The sequence below is a fragment of the Rhizophagus irregularis genome, chromosome 19 (genome assembly GCF_026210795.1).
Source record: "Rhizophagus irregularis chromosome 19, complete sequence".
Lineage (NCBI taxonomy): Eukaryota > Fungi > Glomeromycota > Glomeromycetes > Glomerales > Glomeraceae > Rhizophagus > Rhizophagus irregularis.
Window position 1 is genome coordinate 3,626,653 of NC_089447.1, and position 25,152 is coordinate 3,651,804.

At 29.2% G+C, this 25,152-nt stretch overlaps 6 protein-coding genes across 6 annotated transcripts; 5 read left to right on the forward strand and 1 right to left on the reverse strand.

The window, feature by feature from the left end:
• Positions 1–4,983: 4,983 nt before the first annotated feature.
• On the forward strand, positions 4,984–6,502 carry OCT59_011336 (uncharacterized protein; the record flags this gene model as incomplete). Its single annotated transcript, XM_025317707.2, has 6 exons — positions 4,984–5,521; positions 5,588–5,628; positions 5,688–5,729; positions 5,795–5,846; positions 5,913–6,092; positions 6,168–6,502. The coding sequence occupies 6 exons, from the start codon at positions 4,984–4,986 to the stop codon at positions 6,500–6,502; spliced, it is 1,188 nt and encodes a 395-aa protein (XP_025177683.2).
• Positions 6,503–7,738: 1,236 nt separating this feature from the next.
• OCT59_011337 (uncharacterized protein) lies at positions 7,739–10,957 on the reverse strand (the record flags this gene model as incomplete). Its single annotated transcript, XM_025317708.2, has 1 exon — positions 7,739–10,957. One exon carries the CDS (start codon positions 10,955–10,957, stop codon positions 7,808–7,810), a length of 3,150 nt encoding a protein of 1,049 aa, XP_025177684.2. The 3' UTR covers positions 7,739–7,807.
• A 194-nt stretch (positions 10,958–11,151) lies between these two features.
• OCT59_011338 (uncharacterized protein) lies at positions 11,152–12,446 on the forward strand. The gene is made up of 4 exons (XM_025317709.2): positions 11,152–11,352; positions 11,436–11,850; positions 11,928–12,044; positions 12,134–12,446. Exons 1-4 carry the CDS (start codon positions 11,175–11,177, stop codon positions 12,300–12,302), a joined length of 879 nt encoding a protein of 292 aa, XP_025177685.1. The 5' UTR covers positions 11,152–11,174; the 3' UTR covers positions 12,303–12,446.
• A 138-nt stretch (positions 12,447–12,584) lies between these two features.
• On the forward strand, positions 12,585–14,211 carry OCT59_011339 (uncharacterized protein; the record flags this gene model as incomplete). Its single annotated transcript, XM_025317710.2, has 7 exons — positions 12,585–12,631; positions 12,709–12,794; positions 12,872–12,981; positions 13,051–13,198; positions 13,271–13,368; positions 13,443–13,893; positions 13,964–14,211. 7 exons carry the CDS (start codon positions 12,585–12,587, stop codon positions 14,209–14,211), a joined length of 1,188 nt encoding a protein of 395 aa, XP_025177686.1.
• Positions 14,212–14,532: 321 nt separating this feature from the next.
• On the forward strand, positions 14,533–22,062 carry OCT59_011340 (uncharacterized protein). Its single transcript, XM_025317711.2, has 29 exons — positions 14,533–14,818; positions 14,927–14,953; positions 15,077–15,151; positions 15,217–15,330; positions 15,404–15,550; positions 15,618–15,845; positions 15,910–16,049; positions 16,122–16,198; positions 16,272–16,380; positions 16,465–16,641; positions 16,957–17,211; positions 17,291–17,699; positions 17,765–17,875; positions 17,972–18,144; positions 18,223–18,348; positions 18,435–18,630; positions 18,708–18,762; positions 18,865–19,140; positions 19,214–19,320; positions 19,398–19,587; positions 19,668–19,802; positions 19,879–19,997; positions 20,080–20,220; positions 20,307–20,623; positions 20,711–20,762; positions 20,836–20,973; positions 21,044–21,238; positions 21,315–21,439; positions 21,517–22,062. The coding sequence occupies exons 2-29, from the start codon at positions 14,948–14,950 to the stop codon at positions 21,905–21,907; spliced, it is 4,584 nt and encodes a 1,527-aa protein (XP_025177687.1). The 5' UTR covers positions 14,533–14,818; positions 14,927–14,947; the 3' UTR covers positions 21,908–22,062.
• A 622-nt stretch (positions 22,063–22,684) lies between these two features.
• OCT59_011341 (uncharacterized protein) lies at positions 22,685–24,559 on the forward strand (the record flags this gene model as incomplete). Its single annotated transcript, XM_025317712.2, has 4 exons — positions 22,685–22,735; positions 22,813–23,023; positions 23,098–24,038; positions 24,149–24,559. 4 exons carry the CDS (start codon positions 22,685–22,687, stop codon positions 24,557–24,559), a joined length of 1,614 nt encoding a protein of 537 aa, XP_025177688.2.
• Positions 24,560–25,152: the final 593 nt, after the last annotated feature.

Sequence of the window (25,152 nt, forward strand, 5' to 3'; positions counted from 1 at the left end):
CTTGAGGCTTTTGAAGATAAATAAATATGGTTTTTCCTCCATTGAAAATGGTATCTTTCCATTCTTCTGATGTGCCCTGCAATGATATATGATAATATGTTAATAATATACTAGAATTAAATAATTAATAGATTGCGTGCAACGGTCAAGTCTCTATATAAATACAAATAAAATGAATTAACTATTTATTGAGAATAGTGGTATAATTTTATCTCATTTTGAGCTTTACCGAATATTTCCGAGTTCTTTAAAATTTGCATTAAAAATGATTAATCCTATTTTCAAAAATAAAATAAACTATAATTACCTGGTTAAAATCATTCGTTCGTCACAGGTAACTTTGTCCAAAATTATTTTTCTTTTTTAAAATCTTGCAAGCTTATCACCCCATTAGGAACATATAAACATACTACATAATATAATGACTCAAATTCTAGTGTAATACTTCGTCTTTATTATCTTTAGGATTCGGATGTGTAGAGAATCTAGTACGTGAAGTAGAAAATGGTTTAAAACAACTACTCCAGAGAAAAAAAATAAGCACTAAAACAGCTGTTCCTCATACAACTGCATATTGTAATTTACCATGTCTCTTTTCTCAACCAAAGATATTAAAATCAACTTCTTTATTGGCTTTTATTTCTTGAATACACAAAATATCAGCGTCCTGTTAATATAATAAATCATAAATTAATATAATCAGCTTTGTTTTGAATTTAAAGAATCATTCTTAAACATCAAGTTAAAAAACGCGTTCTACATATTTTTTCAAAGTAACGTTGCTATAATATCCCAAGTGACAGTTCTTTCATATTTCTTTTAAATGCATATTACTTCCTGACGAATCAATGGTAGAGAAATATAGAGATGACGATATCGATGAACATGATGATAACCATCCAAACAATACTAGTCACCATTCAAGCAAAAAAAAATCAAAATTGGCTGAAGAAGCTGATGAAGAAGACAATAATTGAAATTATAATAAAATATTGATGTCTGTTTATACCAAATAAATTTAGAATGACTTCTTCACATGACAAAGTCTCGATTTTTATCAGTCACCGCATGTCGATCACCGCAATGACATTTAAATTTATAATCTTCGAGTTCGGTCACATTAATGTTAATCGGGAATAATCAGTTCTTATTTAGATGTGTTCTCATACTCTTATCTAAATTTGATTATTACTCGTTCTAATTATATATGTTGATATTTGCGAAAATATAAATTTGTAATTAACAATTGATAAAAAAAAAGCATAAATGTTTCTACAAACGCGCATTTATTTATGTGAATGGTTAATATATATTAGGTATCATCAATTTTCTTTATTACTTGCTACATATATGAGTATCTAAGCATGTTTAATACAATTAAACACCATATTTTTTTCAATCTTGAAATGAGGAAAAAAAGTCTTTGTAACTAAATTTCCTTCCTCAATAATTCGAGTACATAGACACGTAGTTTTTGAGTTGAATGATTTCCGTAGGTTATGAATTGAAACTCTCTACGCTCTTCTTAAATCGGGATTAAGATAATCGAAGAGAAAAGTTTTAAATTCTCGTTATTTTATTAACCACTTGAGGACGTTATCAGTGACAAATCGCGTTTCGATCTTGATTGCATGTTTAGAAATAGGATCATAGAAATAAATTTTATTTATCCCCTCAATGGATGATGCTTAACATTAATATCGAGAGAGGGATTTAATTACCAAGATTAGGCACACCTAATCGGGCTCCACATAATAGGTATTAATATTAATACCGAGTGCGTAACTCACGACGGTTTCAGTAATTGCAGAACTTAGTTCCCCACCTACTTCCTTTTCATGGTTCAAAGAATTTCGATCAAAAGTCCTTGTTGCATAGCTGGCTTCTTCAATATATTTCCACAATAAGGAGGTAAGCAAGTTTTTTTATATTCATAAGGAGTTTCGGGCACACCCAATGGCCAGTTGATTTACAGAACAAGCAATTATCTTTTTTTATGGAGTTCTAATTATAGATTAATGGTATTCATAATCATTTATTATATCCATCAATCCACCATTCTTACTACATTGATTAGGTTGGGAATATAAAGAGCAGCATCTTTTGTAACGATATGATGTTTAATAACATCAGCTCATCCTATCTGTATTGCATATATCAGTATAAGTAGTGCTTCGATCCGGATTGATCCGTTGATTAGCATCACAACATTTTTCTATTATTTTGTCAAACTATAATTTTTGTCAGATTTAAAAAATTATTCTTCTACAAATTTTATTAATTTTGGCCAAACTTATAGCTCCAACTAAAATAAACCGATGACAAATCGTAGTAAACCGCGGATTGATCCGTTAAAAACCCATCCGGATCGAAGCACTAAGTATAACCATTCAACAATTGCTGGAGCTGAATTTGTTAAGCGTATTCTAATGGTCCGAGTTATAAGTCTAATTTTATATTAATTATAGTAATCAAAATATAAATATAATGTATGATATACGGTATGTACAGTACTTTCAACAGGATTGTCATACTATAGATCTGTTGGGTTTAATAAGTGTCAATTATAATTATCCAGTAAAATATAGAAAATATTTTGTAAAAAATGTGTTCTGTTTATAAAAGAAGTTACTTTTGCCAAAGAATCAGCTTAGTAATTACTAGGTTAATATCCACTGTACTTGCGACAATGGTGCTCAAAGAATTAGAAAATTTTGAAAGGAGGTATGTACTACAACTAAAAGTATTTAAAAAAAATTTATTGAATTTTTTAATTACAATTTCTTTATTAATTTTGTAGGTAAATCTCATTTATCATGTTATGCTGAATATCACTGCTGATAATCTAAAGATAAATATTGGAATAAAGAGTTTCCGGAATATTCCTAATTTATCATCTGTAATTGGCGGCATAATAGAAATCAAAATTTTTACCGAACTCTTTGAATTCCTGATATTAAATATAATTATTAAGTTCATTGTTTTTATAATCATACAAGCATAATGATGCTACTGAATAAAGCTTTGATGGTAGATTGTATATTTAAATCTGTTCTGTTCAAGCATTCTTTGAAACAATTTCCAAATTTCGTCAATTCAATAAGTCTACACTATCAGACATACGTGCTTGCATGGCAACAAATGCTGTTTATGAAAAAATTTCATTAATTATTCTTCTGATAAAATTTTTCCTTAATGCATTTGATTATTATCAGTTAAAGAAATATAACATGGGCGTTGTAACAGCGCCTGCGACTGTTTGAAATGTTTGTTAACTTCTCTTTTAACGTCTTTTTCGTCGGTATATATTATTTTGATCATTATATAATGAGAAATTATAAATTTTGCAAGGCAAAGATGCCTTTAGTATTATATTAATAATATTTTAGCAAATAATAACTGAATTAAAATTTCATGTTAAAATTTAAGGTTATCTGTTATACTCAACCCTAAAAAACTTGATCCACTCTAATAGTTTCCCTAATGAGTATTGAATCTGGAACAAAAAACTAAATTATTCGCGTAAAAATTTTCTACTCTATCATTTCCCTTCTGTGAAGAATAAAATGATTTAAATAAATATTAATTATCCAATGTTCTAAAATATTAATTTATTATTCTTTAAATATTAGATAAAATGAATTTAGTAACAAGGTTTTTACCTTTGGGCTTTGGATTTGTGGCTATGATTAGCAAAACAATTAATTATCATCAGACAATTGAGTAATGAATGAGCACATATCGGCTGATTGGAAAAATCAAGCCAATTAATATTTAAGCTCAGTTGATGGGTTCATTATATAACTGATGGGTTACTTATTGTCATTAGCGTATAAAATTATGGGAGGCTTTTCTGATCAGCCGATATGATAATAATAATATTGTTGAAGTTTCAACCAATAGTAATTTTTTTTTTATTTGGGCTTAAATAAAAATTCGATTAGCAATTCCTGATTATCAGTCGCAGCAGTCACATTATTTTCACCAATATAAATGGCGCAGCGAATGAAGTTTTGAGGTGTGTTGAAAATCTGGTTGAGGGCATTCGTATTAGTTAGTGCTTTATTTGTGGTTGTATTCGTTCTAAGGCGATTTGCTGTTAACATTAACTTCGAATAAATATAATCACATCGACAAACCGATTACCTGAATCAATGTACTGTACGGTATATCAATAATATTTTATTATCTTCATCAATGATTCCATGATTTATTATCAATGAACGTGGCAATCGTGGGCTTCGTGGCATATCGCTTTAACTTAAGATATGATTAGAAAATTTTCAGCTAATAACTATATATATATATATATTGAAATAGAATCTATCATATAACAAACACTAAAAAACCAGACTTAAAATCAAATACTTTTTTATTTAAAAGAAAAAAGTGCCTGCACAATGCGGAATTTTAAAATTTCTACTCCACGTGATCAGTGACATTGAAAAACGTGATGCCGGTGATGAATATTTTTAGGTCACGAGGGATAGAAAATTTGTTGGGCTACTAATTCAGATTTTGTTGGTGTAACAGAGTTATATAAATCAATTGTTTAACTACCTTTTTTTCTCAGTTGATTTTTAAATATTGATTTAACTCGATTAATTCTTTTTTTTATTTAACTCGATGCAGCATTTTATAATAGATGTAGGGGAGAGGTTCGGTTGTTTCACATCCGTTTTTTGTCATTTCCGTAAATCAATTAATCAATTAAACGAAAAAGGTAATTATGTACTAATATGCACTATTATAGAATAGATAACCAAAATTATCTCTATTGAAGTTAAAAAAAAACTCTTCTGTTTTTAGATTATTCTATTTTTCTATTTTTATCTTTCGCAAAAAAAATAAAATGAAATGAAATCAAAGAAAAAAAATAAATAAATTGTATAATCGAATACTTTTTTATTGATAATAGTGCTAATAATGAACTCTTTAGTAAATATTATTATATTATGGTTTATAATTGGAGTAAATTGTCAAATGGGAAGATATGGTCATACTGCTACACTTATTGACAAAAAATTGTATATTTTAGGTGGAAACAGCAATGGTAAATTTAATGATACTGGAAAACACTTCTTTTATCTAGATGTTTCGGCTTCATTTAATACTCAAGAATTATTATGGCATAATTTATCAAACATTAATACCGTTCCATCGCATGATTTTGCTGTATCTGTTAAAGGTGGTCCAAAGAATAATACATTGTTTTTATATGGAGCGACGAAAGGTTATGAGCTTGCTACCTATATGTTTACTCCACAAAGCAATATATGGGGTGTCCCCATAACTTTGTTTAGTACGAATCATTTTACTAGACAATATTCAACGAGTACAATAGATTACAACGGAAAAATGTACTTGTGGGGTGGACAGCCTTCTATTTTATTCTCTAATGAAATATATATTTTGGATACAATAAATCTTATATGGGGATCAGGGAATTTGGTTGGTGCACCAGCTCCAAGAGTCGATTGTAGAACCGTTTTTTTACCCAATAATAAGATTGTTTACATTGGTAAGCAAATAATTTTTAAAAATGCCATTGATCTCTCTCTCATTTTATTAATAAATTATTGTTTAGGTGGTAGTAATAGTAGTAATTATAATTTCCAATTAGATCAGGTAAATTATTAAATTTTGAATTATTTATACTACAGATATTAAATTTGTTATTTATATAGGTTTATTTGTATGATACAATTCAAGATAATTGGAGTGTACAAGTAAGTTAATATTGGACGATAAATTAATATACTGTAACTAATACATATTTTACTAATAATTACAGAACACCTCTGGAGATATTCCTACTACAAGGATAGGATTTTCTTCTATTCTTGGTATGTATGCTTAAATAGTAATAATAAATATAAGTTCATCATTAATAAATTTATTTTATTCAATAGGATTAGATGGTCAAAGAATAATAATTTTTGGAGGAAATAAAATTGATTCTACAGATGCACTTTATGTATTAAATACAACAAACTTTGAATGGTATGTTCCAAAGATTTCTGGCAAGCTTCCAGAAAGTCGATATTTTCATATGGCAAATGTAATTGAAAAATACATGGTCGTATCATTCGGTAAATATAAACTTTTATAAAGAAATACTATAAAATTGAATTGGTTATGATTTTTATAATAATTATTTTTAATAGGAATAAGTAACGTTAATTCTAAGTTAATTGATGGTGAAGATGCTATTTTATTACTTGATATCAGTAATAATGATGAATATCAGTGGACAACGAGCTTTGAAGTTCTACCACCGCCACCTACATCTTCACCTCCACCACCAAATAATACAAATAATACATCACCAATTATAGTTGCCGCGGTCATAGGATCATTAATCGGTAGTTTATCAATAGCGGTTGGATGTTTTCTTTTATATAAAAGCAAACAAAAACGTGGTGTGATGCTTATTTCCGGAAATGAAAATATAACTAGCGATCGACAACCAGTTACAAATGGTAATCTTGGGCAAAGATAAATTCTGCTATATTATTTTGGACTTTGGAAAGTTTAACAATGGAATGCTTTAGAAGAAAGGAACGAATAACGTTAAAGAAAATTTTATATTAATGAAAACATCACAATAAAATAATAGTCGCATTCAAATTATTTGCAGCGTTAGTGGTGTATTATGCTATTATTTTTGAACCAACAATGTTTAGTAATTTTAATTTGGTATTCCAAAAGCTGACGTTAGTTTTATAGATAAAAATAGAAATTCTGAAATAAAAAGCTAATCCTTTTATAATTTTTATTATAATTTAATTTTAATTAACATCTTTTGGAGAAAATGGAATGAAATAATTTCTTATGTTAATAAAGTAAAAGTTATGTAACAAATTATTTCCGTTGTGAAATGATAAATTACTTGTTAGAGTAAAGAAAAATTTTTGGAGCAATTAGACAATCGCTTGCTTTTTTTTTTTTGAAATATCTCGGTGTTCACTTCACTTCCGATATAACCAATCACATTTATTGTTTTCCGACTCGGATAATCCGATCTCACCTCGAACATTAGGATGAAATCGTGCAACTTCCGATTTTACAGACCTACAAAACAGTAGATCGCAATTTAAAAATAAGTATGTTAATTGATCAGTCCCTGATTTTGATCTCGTGTTTGGATTTGCGATCAAAAACCTGATGATCAGAAATGAATAGGATTGTCGGGATTTTCAAATTTACGCATTGCAGTTGTCAATATTCAATACTCTATCATAAATTTTTTACTTTTCTTTTTATATGGATTATTCATAACTAAACCAAAAGAAATACTATTTATTTTGGTCAGTTAAATTTTAGTGAGTATCCGATTTTAATTTTTTTTTTTGTTTACGATAACGAATATAATTAATAATTTTTGTTGGAAGATTTAAAATTTTATTGGAATCTAATTTCAAAAATCCATCCAATCTATCTACAATTAAGAAGGAAAAAAACTCGATCATAATTGCATGATTCTACGAACACTCACTATTTCGGAGATCTCTCCTATTTCTTCTTTTTTTTTCTCTTTGAATCGATTAATAAATTATTGTTTCACGGAGAAATCCCGCGATAAACCATGGAAGGGATGTCAAAAAATAAATAAAAGAACAAATATATATAGGAAAACACATACAAGGTTGTAGTTAATCGTATATCCTGGATTATAAGTTTAATAATTTAATTAAATTAAGGTGGAAAATTTATGAAGGGTACTCAGAACATTTAAAAATTTATTTTGTAAGGAATTCACGTGCCACAGTCACGGACCGGTCACGAATCCTTTTTTATTTAATTTCTATTTAATTTTTTCTAATTTTTGTTCACATTCAGTATTAGAAACTTTACCAACACCTCTTTTTATAACTTTAGTACAGGCGTAAGAAACAACAATAAAAAATATAACAAAATCTATACATAATAAATTAATACCACCCAACATAAATCTAGGCGCAAAAATTTTCCATACCATTAAATGTCTTCTAAACCATGCTGCCCAAATTGCTGTACTTGTTGTTATTATAGAATTATATAAATTATAATAAATTATGGTTCTTGTAAGTGAATAATAAATTAAATTATTAGATGATCTATTCCAGAATGCAAGCAAAGGTATTGCGCATGTAAATAAAATTTGTGATGATAATGTATTAAGTGTAATTAATATTGGCGTTATTGTAAAATTTGCTTCATCTATTCCAATAAATCCTACTGACCATTGAATGGATGAAATAGTAGCTTGATGTCCAGTAGAAAAGAAAAATAATGTTCCACATAATGAAAATATTATAGTTTCAAGAAATGATGTATCCTTTTCCTGAGAGGCATCTCTTTTTATGTCAAAAATTTTTAATAATGACATTATTTGATATAAGGCAACGGAAAGCATCAATCCACCCATGGGTTTTTGAGTGATAACTAACAATAAATAAACTATTGTTAGGAAAATAAAATAAGAGGGTCCATATATATTTTCTAAATCTTCCACGTCATTAGATGATTCCCTTGGATTATCTATGCACAAAGGATTTTTCCACCATATAATATTCCCAAAGATTACTATTCCAAAAGCCATTCTAACTAAAAAATTTTTGGCCCATTTAAATCCTTGATCAGTTATCAAATTTGAGCTATACAACGTATCCTCAGAAGGACTTGTTATTCTGTTATCCATGATCCAATATATTGCTGATAATATCAATCCAGCCCTTAAAGCCCAATCAATCCAAATTATCCAAATTGGAGCAATTCTATCAAAATCCTTTGTAAAAATTATTTTACGTATTATAAAAGGTATTAATAAAGAAAAAGCTACTAAAAATAATAATACTACTGGCGAAGATAATGAATTTGCTGATGATGCATAAAATGTCATCACGCAATATGGCATTTGTTCTTCACGACATATAGTTGAATATGCGGCTATACGTATTGCAACTAAAGATATAAATGTAAATATTAAAAGTTTCATCCGAGATCGTTTATATTTAGTACTAAATGCCTTGATAAACATATATATTCCAAATGTTTGCAATAATCCCACACTAATTCGATCTTCAAAAACTGTATAACTATTGGACGCAAATATTAATGTGTGAAGAACAAGAAATAAAATTGCTAAAAATGAGTCAAATGAGAAATAATGATTGTCTAAATGAAATGGCGCAAAAGAATAAAAATGTTTCTTAATAAACCAAATTAAATAACTAAAAACAGAACCAATAGATGCACTTAAAATAATAAAATCTAAAGTTGAAAAATTGGAGTCACTCAAAAACGGTTCAAGTAAGAATCTCGTTAAACTTGATATTGCAAATGCTGCACCAACGATTCCTCCTATCAAAGCATACAAAACACTCATCTGATTGTCAGCAAATAAATGGAATAACATAATAACACAGCTTGCTAATAAAATACTAATTCCAGATATCATTAAAGGTAAATCAAACTGCGCCCATATTCGACGACATATAGATAAAGTGATCCTCAAGAAACTTATGTATTTTACGATCAAATTTTCTAAATCATCCAATGATACTCTTGAAGATTTCTTCAGTATATTATATTGATTTTCTGCCTGTTCAAATAAATCTCCTAAAGAATGGTGCGCCTCCTCGGATAGTTCAGAAGACGGCTGTTGTCGCGAATATTCAATTATATATTGATAAACTTGTCTCGTATTAAGACTTATAACATTTAATAAATTTAATAATTTTTGTTCAATACTTGAATGATAATTTTCATCTTTAGAATTCAATAAAAATAATTCCGGAATTACACTACCTAAACTATTAAAAGGAATTGGCAATCCAAGTAACAACGACAATGTTGGTACAAAATCTATTTGAGGTATTCTTCTCCATTTTCCAAAATCTGTCGTAAAAGATTTTTGCCCATATAAATCATTATCATCAACTTTTTGTAATATTCGGTGAAGAACAGCCATTATCCCTTCATCTATTGTCAGCTGCTTTTTACTATACACGAAAAGTGCAGACTCAACTTCATTATCGCTATCACCACCATGATCTCCCTTGGGATCCATTCCATGATCTCCCATAACAAGAACAATTGTATCTTCGTCCACAGAATTTACAACATTCTGAATCATCTTATTCATTTGATTCAATTTATCTGACATTGCTGGATGATCTGGACCGTAACGATGTCCACAATGATCGACTCCTAAAAAATGTGCGATCAAAACATCCCAATCTGTTCCAGAAAAAGATGAGCCTTTACGGTATCTTTCTTTCTTGATAGTTGGAACTAACAAATTTAATATTCCCTCATCTACGGTATGGAGATCCCAAACATTAAAAGATGGAAATGCATGTGTCATATTTGTTTCAAGTTGGTCCGGAAAAAGAGAAACCCAAGTATCATCGCCCATAAAGGCAATCTTTTTTCCTTGCTTAGACAGCTGATCTATTAAATTATCTTCATTGATAGATGATCCAGCAAAATTGCTTCCAGCATCAATAAAAGTGGGTAAAGTTCCAGTTGTTAAAGCTTTTAATCGTTGTAATGTGGTAGTAGGAGCATCGGCTATGTACTGAAACAATAAAGAATTATGAGGTTGAGATTTTATAAGTTCATGAAAAATAGGGAGTTTGTTTAAGTAATGTGAGTGATCTAAGTCCAAATTTGTATTACTTGAATGAGAAGCCGCGAAATCAAATCTAAGAGCATCGATTATAATTATGACAACTTTTTTGAATTGTGTAGGATACCAGCAACTATCGAGTCGCAATTCTTCAGTCGTTTCATATTGATTATCTGTGCTGTTCCAAAAAGGTGTTTCAGAACATTGACTTTTATTATTCAAAACTAAACGTGACAGAAGAAAACCTCGAGTAAAGAGAAACAATCCTCCAAGATGTAACAAAAGTAACCAAATACAAAAAAAAACTAAAAATGTGTGTGTATCATATGTTTTTTTGTGCATTTCAAAGTGGTTCTATTTTGACCCATGCATTCTATAAAATATATATGCGCTTTAATATTAAAAAGGTTAGTGGATCAATTTAAAACGTTTATTTGAATAAATTTGTATCAATCATTGTGTATGGGTTCATCATTTATTCTATTTTTAGATTTTTTGACAGACAAAACTGTAACCCCAAATGATTTGAAATACTTAATTCAAATTTTTTTTTCTAAAAATGTCTTTATATAAGAGACCTTCAAAGTTAACGAGTCTTTGGGATATAGAGTCATCGGATGAAGAAAGTACAACGCAAGATGACGTACAGAGTTCTAGGCATTCTTTCCCAAAAGAAGAATATGAAAAGATCAAGGATAAAACTCGACAAGGTTGTCTTTGTGACGACTGTGAGAGAGGTATAATTCATTTTTTGAGGAAGATTTAACGTTTGGTTCTTCAAAAAAATTTATTTTTACTCCTTTCTTTTAATTTACAATAGCAATTGATCCAACAGTTCGTCCAGACTTTACAGCTTTGCTAAGTATATTTACTTCTGAAAAGTTATTACGTCAAGCGGCTATATTTGCTGGAACACGCAAAATCAACGAGAAGATTGTTGACCATTTTCACACTACATGGAGACATCCTATGCATATGGGTGTACCAAATGTAGAATTTGTATCATTTATGATGAGTGACAAGAAAGTTTGTCAAAGATTTGATGAATATATGTCGGAATTATTGTTGATATTAGATGATCCACATGTAAAACCTTTATGGCATGGAACAACTGTTAAATGCAAGTTTGATGATAAGCCTTGTGATCCAAGTTCAACAGATAGTTGTGCTGGATGTAATATATTAAGTAAAGGATTTGATATTAGTAAAAGTGGGTCAGCTAATCCATTTAAGAGGTAGGTATTTATACACATGCATACACACACACTCTCTAACGCTCACTCACATAAAATTTTCATTCTTATTTTATTAGGTTCGGTTCAGGAATTTATTTCGCGCCAAATTCTTCTAAAGCTCACAGTTATGCTGCTCCTAGAGGAGGCTCAGAAGATCTTTTTACAATTTTATTTTGCTTTGTAGCTTTGGGAAGGTATGCAATTATCATTTATATAGTATAAAGTATATTTTCATTCTATTCATTTCATAATTCTGATTTTTTTTAAAAAAAATGAAATAAAGATGCCATACAACTGTTGATGATATGCCAAGATTATCGGAGCCTCCTTATCCTTGTCATTCTGTTCATGGACGCGTAGGACATAGGTTGAATTATGAAGAATATGTAGTTTATAGACCAGACGCGGTTGTACCATTTGCCGCCGTAACATATAGAATGAACAAATGGTGATCAGACTGTGTATAATTGTATAGGTATAATTGTATAGTGCGTCAGTGTTTATTCACGTGATGTAGATTGATGTTCAGTTACACAAATATATTTATATAAAATATGCAAATAAAATTTTTTTTTTTTTATTCAACTTTAACTGCTACTTTTACTAGTTTGCTTAATTTAAAGTTGCGTTGTTATTCTACTTCTATCAGTTGAAGCTCTAATATATATATATATATATACAAGTCTTTACAAAAGCACCCATTATTATATTTCCTAATTTTTTCTTGTTGTAAAATGTCGCTTGTTGCAACGAGATCACGGCGTCCTAACGCCGGAAATAGGTAAAGTACTTTACGTTATTATTTTTATTTCTCCTTTAAAATTTCAAATCAATAATTAATGTGAATAATTTTTATAGGATGAAGGAGCTTCTTGAAAGAGAATTGGAAATAGAAGAAATGTTCGTGGAAGTAGCGAATGATGAAGATTTTATGGCAATCCAAGGTTTTATCCTATTTAAAAATTCTTTTAGTAAGATTGTAAGACAAAGCATTACTACAATCTTTTCTAAAAATTTTTAGAAGAGGAAGATATAATTGACTCTGACTTCGATCAAAGTACTGAAGATGAAGACGAAGATGAAGAAGCTGCAGAAAAGCAAATATTAGCAGATGAAAAAATAGAAAAAAAGGTAAATTAGAAATATTTTTTAATTCGAATATTATTTTTCATAGCTTTTTAATTTGATCTCTTTTTATAGAGAGCAAAGAAAGCCACGTTAACTCCTTTAGCTCCATTTTTACGTACAAGGAATAAAAATCAATCTACAGATAAATCGAAAGTGGTTCCTGGTAAAGTGGCTAAAAATGGATCAATTAAAGAAAGGAAAAAGAAACAAGCTTCTCAAGGTATTTATTAATACATTCATATAATGTTTATTTTTTACACTATTTAATATTCGACATATTAACTTTATATAGTTCCTCTCTTATCTGGAACTCGTTCTTCATCCAGAACACATACAGTGCAAAGTAAACAAATGTTGGCTGAGAAACTGAGAGAGTATGAAGCAAGAAAGGTTAAAATGATACCTTTTTCATGTTAAAATTCAAAAGTTTCATACTTGCTTACTGATATATTTTACTTGATTAGGCTTTAATTCCAAAAAAAGAAAAGATTCCGGAAAAGCCAAAAACCCAGGAAGAGTTACTTGCACAGGCAAAAATAACAGAAGAAAAAAATTTAGCCTCATTACATGCATATGAAATAAAGGAAGCAGAAAAGAAAAGGACAGTAACTAAACTAAATAAAGTTAGAATTAATGGACCTTTTATACGCCAAATTTCATACGTATGTGGTGATGATAAAATAAATAAGAAACCCAGATTAATAACGGAAGTTCCGGCGAACGAAGATGAGAATAACGTTACAATAGAGATACATGATGCGAAAGATACAAATAATATAAATAGTCAAAATGGTCAGGAAGTGTCTAGCGATAATTTAGAGTGTAAAAGGAATACGAAAAATTTAATTATATTTAAGGATTTTGATAGAAAACATGAAGCTGAATTATTTCAGGAGTGGAGAACGAAACCTCAAGGTATTTTGATTTCTTTTATAATTTCTATATATATAATTTACTTTAATACAATATTGATTTAATTTCTTAGAAGTTGAAAAGGCAATTTGTCCCATTACTGGTGAACCTGCAAAATATAAGGATCCAAAATCTGGCGTACCATATGCAAATTTGGAAGCGTATAAAAAATTGCAACAAATACTTAGACATGAATACTTATGGTCATCTGAAAAAGGAACATTTGTGATAAAGTCTTTTAATAGTAAGAAGCGGAATGCAATTAAAGCAAAAAAGGGTACAAATAGAGTTAATTCAAGAATAAAAATTGTAAAAACTTGAGGTTGATGGATTAGTGGACAATTTACAAATTGAAAATTACGTAATCTAGATGGAATTAAGTCACATTTCTTGTCAAATAAATTATGGACTTCAAATTGCCTTGAGCAATTCAATTTCGAATCTGAAATTGATGATTTGTCATATAATATTTATTCGAAATTTTTTTTTTTTTTTATATTTTTTTTTTTTTTTTTTTCGATTCGTTACTACTTATATCACGTGAATAAAATTCATTGTCCCGATTAGCAAAATGTTCAGTTAACAATAATTCTCATGTGAAACCTAGTAAATAAAAGTCGCTCAACTTGTTGTGTAATCTTCGTAGTTTGCATTCATAAATACAAATTTGGTATAAGAACCTATTTAATAAGGTTATCTGTCATTTGATTTTCGACTAGTTTATTTTCAAGAAAATAAAAAAAAGTTTTCTAAGATTATTACGGCAAAGTTCGTTTTATTTTTGCTCCTTTCGAACATATAGCGTTGGCCCTGTATCAACGTTAACTTTGCCATAAAATAAACGTCAAGTAGGCGTTGGATCCAAGAAGACCTAAATTGTCGATTGGACCTTTAGAAACAAGCGTTGAATTAATTTTTTTATTACACCGTAAGTTTTCGTTTTATTTCGGTTTGAAATAAATCTATGACGAGTTCTTTCTAATATTTAACGGAAAAAACGCGTTTTTATAATAACTGTTTTATTCATAATTTTTAGATTAAGAAATAATCCAAAGTAATGGTTGTATGTATTTTTTAATATTTAATAAGAAATAAAAATTTATTTATTATTTTTTTTTGAAATTTTAAATTATTTGAAAAGGTTTTAATTATTTGTTTTTATTTTTATCATTTTAATTTTTTGCAGTTGATTAAATTCACTGCTTTAAATGAGACAAATGTTCAGCCAACTGAGCAGCCAGTAGATCCATTTGATGCACCGGTATGAAAATTTTAACTTTGAGCGTTAAATTAGAGATTTCCACTAGCTAACCGCTAATTTTTTAGTTGAAACAATGCGAAACTTTATACAATTTGGCGCTTCGACGCGATCATGCTAGTGCGAAGGAGTTATATGTTAAACTTCTAAAACACGATCTAATGAAAAATCAAATGTTTCAGGTAATTTGATTAGTAATTTCTTTTTTTCCTTTTCTATTTTTTAATTGAATTCAAAATTTTATTTCTTATCTAGGTTCCAAACAATGGTATACCATTATCACAACGTATTACTCGATTAAAATACTGTGTATTGAAGAATTATGCAGAATTATTAGAACATGAACATCACATTCACAGGACTAAAATAGATGCGCAAAATGCAATAGAATATTATCATAGGGTAAACCAAGATTTATCATTAAAAATGCAATTTTTAGATATTGTTCATTATTAATAAATTTTTTTAGGCATTAAGGATTGACCAATCTGATCATAGTATCTGGTTAAGGATAGGAAAACTCGCTATGTCAGATGAGATCAATGATCCTCAATATGCTCGTTCAGCTTTAACAAAAGCATTAGAAGACTTTAACGTTGCACAAACGTATCCAAATTTTGATGAAAACGATGAAACGCGAATTCCTCCCGTATTTCTTTCACCGATTCATCAAGAAGCTTTAAGTGAATTATGTCGGGTAAGTAACCACTTTTTTAAATATTATTTGGAACGGGAATATTGATTTTCTTCGAATTTTCTAGCTTCTGTATGATACTGGCGACTTTTATGCTTGTTTGCGTGCAATTGATAAAGGTTTGAAAGTGGATCCTTACAATCGAACGCTTAATCAACTTCGAATTCAACTTCTAGAAAACACTTGGGTTAGATCTTTATTACCAAGGTAGGATAGGTTATATGAACCCTTTTGTTAATTATTTATTTAATTTTTTATTTATAAAATTTCAACCATTAGCGATTATTTTGAAAATTCTCCGCCTATAATAAGGCCTTTATATTCGGAAGATATACCAAGACGGTTGAAACCATCCGGTTAGTAATCAAATTTATAAAATTACAGATATTATTGTAATTTTTCAATTAAATACTATTATGAATCAATTAGGAGTGTTTGGTCCAAATGCAATGAAATCATTACGATATAATTTGCAAAATTGTACTTGGAATGGATTAGGCGAATTTTTGATAAATATATATGATAGGATCATGTCATGGTAATTAAATATAATTTCATTTTCATTTTTAGTTTAATTAATAACTTAGCAATTAATTCTACTCACTAAATTTTACGTAAATAGTAAAGTTAATGTGGATGACGACTCACCAGTTCCGGCTAAAAGTCGACATATCATAATAGAACTTCAAGGTAGTGTGGTCAAAAGTCCGGATATAAGTGAAACTAATGGTCCTGTGCAAAAGCGGAAAAGGAAGGAGCCCCCAAATGATTATAATAACGATAAAACAACACCAACACGGTATGTAAGATATTTATAATCAATTTTAGTGTTGCCTAATAGGTGGAAGGTTGCAACCTTTGATTCAAAATCATGTAATTATAAGTAAATTAAAAAATCATCATTTTTTCAACTAACCATAATAGTGTGGTTTACCGTGATATTTACAACCATTTACAACATATGTTTTATAATATTACAACCACTTGATTTATGGTTTGTCGTAGTTAAAGTTATGGTTGCAACCTAGGTCGTAATTAAAAATGTCATCCAGCGACCCAATCAATTTAATAAATAAATATATCTAAATAATATGCTCTTTTCCCTTAAAAATAGATCATCACGCGTTACCTCAAAAATGACGTCAAAGATTGATTCTTTTAATCAAAAACGAGATGAGGCATTAACTGAACTCCTTGAAAAAGTCGAATCAATTATAGAAAAGGTGGACCAAGACTACTTGATCAGCACTAGACAGGATGATGATGCAGAAATCGATAAATTTCTTTTATATTTTAGCAAAGTTTGGAACCAACATGTTCTAAGTGAATATCATGGGACAAATATTGAAGAGGCCATAAATAATCCGAGGTTCGTAAGTAGTTTTATTAACATTTTAATAAATATTTTATGATAAGGTGTATAAATTTATTGGCTTGTTTTACAATAGGTCGAACACTGCATCTGATCCCCGATTCTATATGTTTACTCCACACACCGATCCCCCTCTACCTAATTCTCATTTTCATGATACTTACCGAGCACAAGAATCATTTGTATCATTCGTTAATGATATGAATAACAAAAATTCAGGAATTACAGACTATTTATGCATGTATATTATACACCTGTTTGGAAAATTCGTGGAAGTTGAAGGAGAAATGAGTCCATTATGGCTTTGTCGCTGGCCGGATGGATTGAAAGAAATAGTTAGAGAAATTCTACAAAGAGTGGACAATCAAATGTTAGCTATGATTGAGAATACTTGCACCGATTGGGATGAATCAGTCAATTGTGCTAACGTAATCATGGAAGATAGTAGCAATAATATTTTTCAACAGATGAAGCAAAAGTCAGAGGTATAATCAGTTGTATTTACATTACATTCATAGATTTTTTAATAATCAATATTACTTATTATTAGGTCTTGATGGGGGTATGCGAATTTCTATTTGATTCTCAAATATCAAGGAATGGTTGTACAACTCCTGAAGATGATCAAGATCCTCAAGGACATTGCCAAGAGATGCCACCTGTAAGATAATTTTTTTTTATGAATCAACGTTATCACGTTTTGGATGCTTAATTTGAAAACTATATATATATATATATATATATTTTTTTATTCAAGAATTTACAGATGACATTAGATATGTGTAAATTACTAATATATCGTTCATCGTGGAATATAATGGATTTTGTGTCAACTGCTAAATCTCAAGTGCCACAATCTGAAGAGTATGAGCAAAAATGGAAGAATCATCATAAAATGTGGGAAAATTGGTCAAGTCAATTAAACGCACGGTATGCGCATTAAATAATTTACGTATATTTTTATTCTTTCTGAATTGATGCTTATTCTTAACATTTGTTATAAAATAGTTATTGGTGGTGTACTGCTCGTATAGATTTTTTGCAAGGAAATTTAGATAAAGCTAAGGTTTCTTTTGAAGAATGTAAAAGAATCCTTGAATTAGGTGGATGCGGCGACATTATAATAATGAATTGGTAATAATAAATCTTTTCTACAAACTTTTATTATTTAATATTAGACTTCATATTAATTAACTTTTATGGACTTATTATTAACACAGCGCGTTTGATGCACTTATCAATACTACAATAATAAACAATAAAATTGGATCATTGGAATCTCGCAAAGATTTGCCGGAAGATGATTGGTCACGTGCAATAACGCATTTTGCCGATGCAATAAAGTTTTTGCTAAATTGGGTTTCTGATAATATTGACGAAGACCGAGTTGTTCAATTTTGGACCACAATTCATTCGGTTAGTTAAATTGTCGAAATCGTATTATCCTTATTTTCTTCTTTTTTTCCTTTAATTTTTCAATTATTTTATTTTAGATTAATGAAGCTATATCAAAAGTTACCGAATTTATGGAGAATGGACATTCAGTAGGTAAGCAAACTCTTGAAATATCATGTCAATGAGTATTTATTTTTTTTATATTATAACTAATTTTAATAATAATAATAATAATAATAATAATAATAATAACAGCGAATCTTCCAGCAAATGAATACAAAAAATTCAAAAAATATTTCCGTATATTATATAAAACAAGTTTTGAAATTTTATTTCCAAAAACCGAGGAGATAGTTAACTCAGAAGCCGAATTAAGTGAACCGCTTCATATTTTATGTGTTCGTACATGGATATTATTTTATCATTTATTAAAGGAAAAGCCTTCCGATTTGGACGAAGAAGACTTTGCTGAATTTTTAGTGACTGTTCATGACCAACTTGGAGAGCGTTTTATATGTGGAGCGGATAACGGTACGCTGATTTATAATAACTAATTATTCCAAAATATTCTACTATACATTTTTATAAATTACTGTTGTTTTAGGATCATTTTTGAAATTTTGTATCAAAACTTTTACGGAACTTCACCCATCAGAAAACCGTGTATATGAATATCAATGCTGTCATTGTCTATATCGAGTTGTTCTTAGTGTATGTAATCATTACTTCTCTATTTTAAGAGACCTTACAAATTATTCACTGGTTATTTACATATTATATTTGATTAGGTCGATACTGAATTTCCATGGGATCACAAAACCCAACCTGTCGAGCTCGATATCAAAACTGCAGAATTGCTTTTCAAGAATATTCGAAATTATATTAATGAAAAACCATTTCGAACATGGCAGATCAAGAATGATGTCAAAGATACTTTAGATAAGATAGCCAATATAGTAATTCCTCCGCGAGATGACCGTAAAATCTAATTTACTATATTTTACTATTTAATGTTTACCGAAACAATTATTTTTATTAATATTTTTTCTCTTCAACAGGTTTTGATCAATGCAGTTGGAGAACACAACATTTCCTTGAAAGTGAAATTAATTTTTACGAAGCCATCCAATATAAAGAACACGATCATTATGTTAGTGACCTTGGTGCAGTTTCTTACAGAGATGGTGGGGAAGGTATTTATTTTTACTTTTTTTCTATTTATTATTCATTAGTTTATATTATTAACTTGTTCTATTATAAAACTCATAGACATCACGGATCTTTATTATTTTCGTGGAAAAATCTTACAGTATCAATTCAAAACTCGTACAAAGTCAAATCAAACAAGGGCGATCGAAACCTTGGAGAAGGCTATTGAACAGTTTACTGTATGTTGATATTTAAATGAGACTCCATGTAAAAAAGATGTACTTATATTTAAATGGAATTTTTATACATTTTTTTTATTAGTATGACCTTTCCATTAACCCATTAAGATTTGCTTCGTGGTATGCATTGGGAGCTTGTTATGCAAGTTTGGCTGATGAAAACTTAACATGGAATGCCGAAGAAATAAAAAATAACCGAGGAAAGATTGCAAATTATCAAAGGGTGATTTTATCATATTTGTAGAAAAAAATTTTTCCCTTCTTTAATTTAAAACTTACTTCATGTAATTTTTTTATCAATTCTCTTAGAAATCGTTTCTTTGTTACGCGAGAGCTGCGAAAGTGATTACTTGGTTTTCGGGACAACAATCACCATCGGTACCAACTGAAGAAGTTAATTTTTGGAGAGATTTTGGTTATCAGGTTTATTCAATGATTACCGAGCCTATGTCAATGGATGCCTTTCAATTAAACCCTTATCATGCTGTGTTATGGCGCAAACCAAGTTTCGAAGATGCTTGCGCATTTGCAGCCTTTTGTTTTGGAAAGGCAATGCAACATGAAAGATATTTAATTGAGAATCAACCCGATAAAGAAAACGGAATACCAACAATTCATGATTGGAGGTAATTCCAATATATATTCGTTTGAATTATGTTTTATACTTGTTTTATAATTTAAAATGTATTACCTGTACGTAATTTATTATCTAGGATACCTTATATGCTTGGCAAATGTTACCAAAAACTTCAAAGAAACCCAGAGGTTTGATCTGACTATTATTCGAATTATGAGCTATTTAAGATTAGTTATTATGTACTAATTCAAATATTTTTAGGTGGTTATACAATTATATAAACTGGCTGTAGATCGAACTCCTGAAAAATCCGGTGTTTCTGGCCAAGAAAAAATACTGGATGCTGAATATAAAATGACTTCGGCATTATCTAAATATTTAATGGAAAACAAAATAAAGGTATATTTTTTTTTCAGAATATTGATAAAATACAATACAAAGATATAACATTAATTCATTACACTTAAAGCCATCCATTGTCGAAAAATATCTTGGTATTGACGAGGAAAACGGAGAAGTTGTACATAAAGAGCCACAAAGTGAACTTGGAATTTTCGATATACAAAAGCCCGAATACCGTAATGCATACGACCTTATTTGTTCCAAACTCGAAGATATACGCAAGGCTGATAAAACTAAATGGCATCACCGACCAGTATATAGAGTAAGTTACTCTCACTTACTCTCAATAACATTTGACTATTATTAATAATATATACACATTTATGATACTTGATTAGCATGCGTGGTTAATCTTTAATGTGGAACAAAAACCTGAAATTGCCATAACAATATTATCACCTTTATTTCATCTAAAGTTGACATCCAAAACGTTTATGAATGTCTGGAAACCTGAATTTGAAAGGTGAGAACATTTGTATTTGTTAATATTGTTTTGAAATATTTATTTATTTAAACCTGCTTTTAAAACTTTATTAATAGGTCAGGCAGGCATTTTATCTATGTTCATGAGTATATATCATTTTTCATGGACCTTGCAAAGGCAACGTTGGATTTCGATTTATTAAATAAAATGTCAGAAAAACTTCGAAAAGCTTCCAACATAATACTTAAAGATGATATAATACAAACGAAATTGGCAGATGCTTATAAGCACGTTGAAGAGATGAAAAAACCAATTATAGATGAAGAAATGATTGATGATCAAAATAACGAAAAGGAAGAGTCAGATGAAAGAGACGATATAAAAGAAGAACACAAAGAACCATCAAATAATGTTATGTCAGTGGCATCTTTAATAACGCAGGATAATGATTCTCCGATGACAATAGATTTTGTAGAACCAGCGAGTAATAGTTACTCGGAGATATAATATAATGATTAAAAAAACATTTATAAACAATGAACTATAATTTTAATTCTCTTTTAATATTTTCATTTGTTCAATATGATTGTAGAAAAATTTTTTCGTTGTAAGTTATGGGAAATAAAGAATACTGTACTACGTACTGTAGATCTTTAATTGTTCACTTTTCTGGTATGATAAAGAAATCAAACCATTATCAATAAGGATGTTAAATTGTTCGATGATCTGAAACTTTTCTGGCAAATGATAAGGGACATTACAGATCATTTCCGAATATTGCAAAAAAAAAAAAAAAAAAGTCACAATATGCCATTATCTTTGCAAATTTTGATATTTTGATACTCCTGACCGGATAATAAGATCGTCAGACACGATATAGGGAATTTTCAGATGTCATAATGAAAATCTTTCAGATTTTATATGATAAGGTAATCAAACATGCGAATTCGCTCAGATAAAGAAAATTTATATAATTACAGACGCTTTTTTTTTTAAAAAAAAACAAATTTTAATTTTTCTCTATTTTGGGCTTCAAAAATTCGCATAACCGTATTGAAAACCAAAAAAAAAAAGAGAGAGAGAAAATTTTGATGCATACCTTTATTTTTCTAGAAAGGATTATAATTTTATTTACCCGATTGAAAACAATTAATAAGCTTCTCTATGAGACTTTTCTGGTGCCCAAATGTTTTGTTGCTGTTTTGTATGTTATTTGGTGTCCATGGACAAAGTAAGTTACTACAATGAAATTTTTTTTTTTTCGATATACTTTTAATCAATAATATGAATATTACAGAATGTGGTCGTTATTATCAAAATGGTGGAATTTGTGTTGTAAGTATAGTAATTTGATATATATATATGTACACACATTAAATTTCGTTCACTTACGTACTTTTTTCTAAACGAAGAATTACAAATCAAATGAAGATTATGTATTTTATGCTAAAGGACAGAATATTTTAAGTGTAGAAAGTTCCTTTGGATCCCTTGCTATAGCTCAAGGTTTATCAACACTCAAAGATGACGATTTAATTCTTAATAATTGCGTACAAGCTTTCTCAAGTTTTGTATGTGCTACTGCATTTCCAAGTTGTAAACGGATGGAAGAACTTTCTGCCCGTGAGTAACTGTATTTTGAAAAAAATTTTTAATTAGAAAAGCCTGATTGATTCAAGAAAAATTTAATTTCACAGCCAATTTAGAAGTCGAAATAATACCTCCTTGTAAATCTACTTGTACGAATGTTATAGAATCCTGCGTGACTAATTCTAAAAACGCGTCAGCCGAAACTCAAGAGATCATCAAAGAATACATTCTATCACATATATTCTTCCCTCGTGATTGTAACGGCAATATTACTACGTCACCACCATTAAATTATGAATATCCGACAGAAGGGTGTAATAGCTCTTCACAACTTTCTAATCGGCCCAAATGTTTCAAACCTCTTATCGAGGATCATAAATGGGTTGAAACTAATAAAAGTGAAATTACTAGTAAAGAATTCTGTCGAAATGGTTGTTGTGTTCCTTGTCCTCAACCCTATGCTTTATATCCACCCAATCAAATGAAAAAAGGTTTCATAGCAACTCAAATATTAAGAATTCTTTCAGTCATTGGTTCAGGAATTATATTATTTTCATATGTAGTACTACCAGGATACCGAACTCACCCTAATATATTAATTCTTTTTGCTTCATTGTCGATTTTCCTATATTCTTCCAATGTTTTTTTCTCTATTATGGATCCAGAAAGAGTTCAATGTGCAACTGAAATAATTCCTAGCACCCAAGCAAATAATCCTTTTTTCTGTGGTCTTCAAGGAGCTTTACTTATTTTTTCTTCACTTGCTACAGCAATTTGGGTTGGGTTTATAATTCTTAATCTTCACGTCCAAACCGTGTGGAATTCCAATATAATGGACGATAAACGTGTATATCTTCATATTATAGGTTGGGGAATTCCAGCTATCTTAACTATAATAGCATTGAAAACTAATTCAATCAATTATCAATTTGCTACACTTTGTTTTGTCAAAGTAGAAGCTTCTAATGCAATGTTCTTCTATCCTTTGGTTGTTATTGTTGTGGCAATCTTCTTTATACATATGATTACATTTTGTTATATATATTGGGTACGAGTTTTTTTTTTTTTTTTTGTCCTTTCAAAAAAAGTGAAAAAAATTTTTTTTTAAGATCGTTTTATTATATATTATTTTTTTAAAAAAAATATACTTGTTTTTAGATCTCGCGCAAAGAAGGAAAAAAATCAAATACAAGTTTCTCAGGGTCTATTATTCGTATTTTACAACCTATCAAAATTCAATGGAGAGAACTTTTATTATCCGTTTTATTATTTGTTACAGTAATAATTTATTGGTTATTTTATCACATCGAATTAAATTCGGTTGTTAAAGTTATTAGAAATATTCATGATGGAGATTGGATAACTTGTATTCAATCAGGAAAGGGACAAAGTTTTTGCGCGAATATTGTTGCAAGTAAATTTATGCCTTATTATACTTTATTATTAGTAGCTGAAATTTTTGTGAGCTTAACTGGTGTTAATTTATTTCTTACGCTTTTCAATGAAATTTTATGGTTAGAATTGAATAATTGGATAACTGAAACATTTAGAGATAAAGAAATTTACTAGTCAATTCTAACCGTTTTTTTTATTTATTAATTAATAATTTATTAAAATTATTTATTTTTTTTTGAAATTACCGTAATGATGACAAATCTTTCAATGGCGTTTATGGCGTATATTAAAAAGAAATCCGCGTTCATGTGTAATTTTTGTATATGTAATGCTTTTTTTCGTAAAGTAGTGTTTATATATCATTAAAAAGAGTTTTTAGATAACAAATCTTTCGATGGCGTTTATGGCGTTCAATGAAAAGAAATCCGCGTTCATGTGCAATTTTTGTATAATGTAATACTTTTTTTTCTCAAGTTTTTCGTAAAGTGGTGTGATTTGTTGATTTTATATCATTAAAAAAAAGTTTTTAGATGATAAATATTTCAATGGCGTTTATGACGTTTAATGAAAAGAAATTCGCGTTCACATGTAATTTTGAATAAAATATTCGAATGATTTTTTTTTTACTAGTTTTATATAAATGCTTTTATTCTCTCGTTTTTTCGAGAGGTGGTGTGATTTTATGATTAAAAAAATTTTTTTTGATACTTATCAGATTTGGTTAATTAAGGCTGGACAAGTTTTACTGATAGTCATTTCCCCGACAA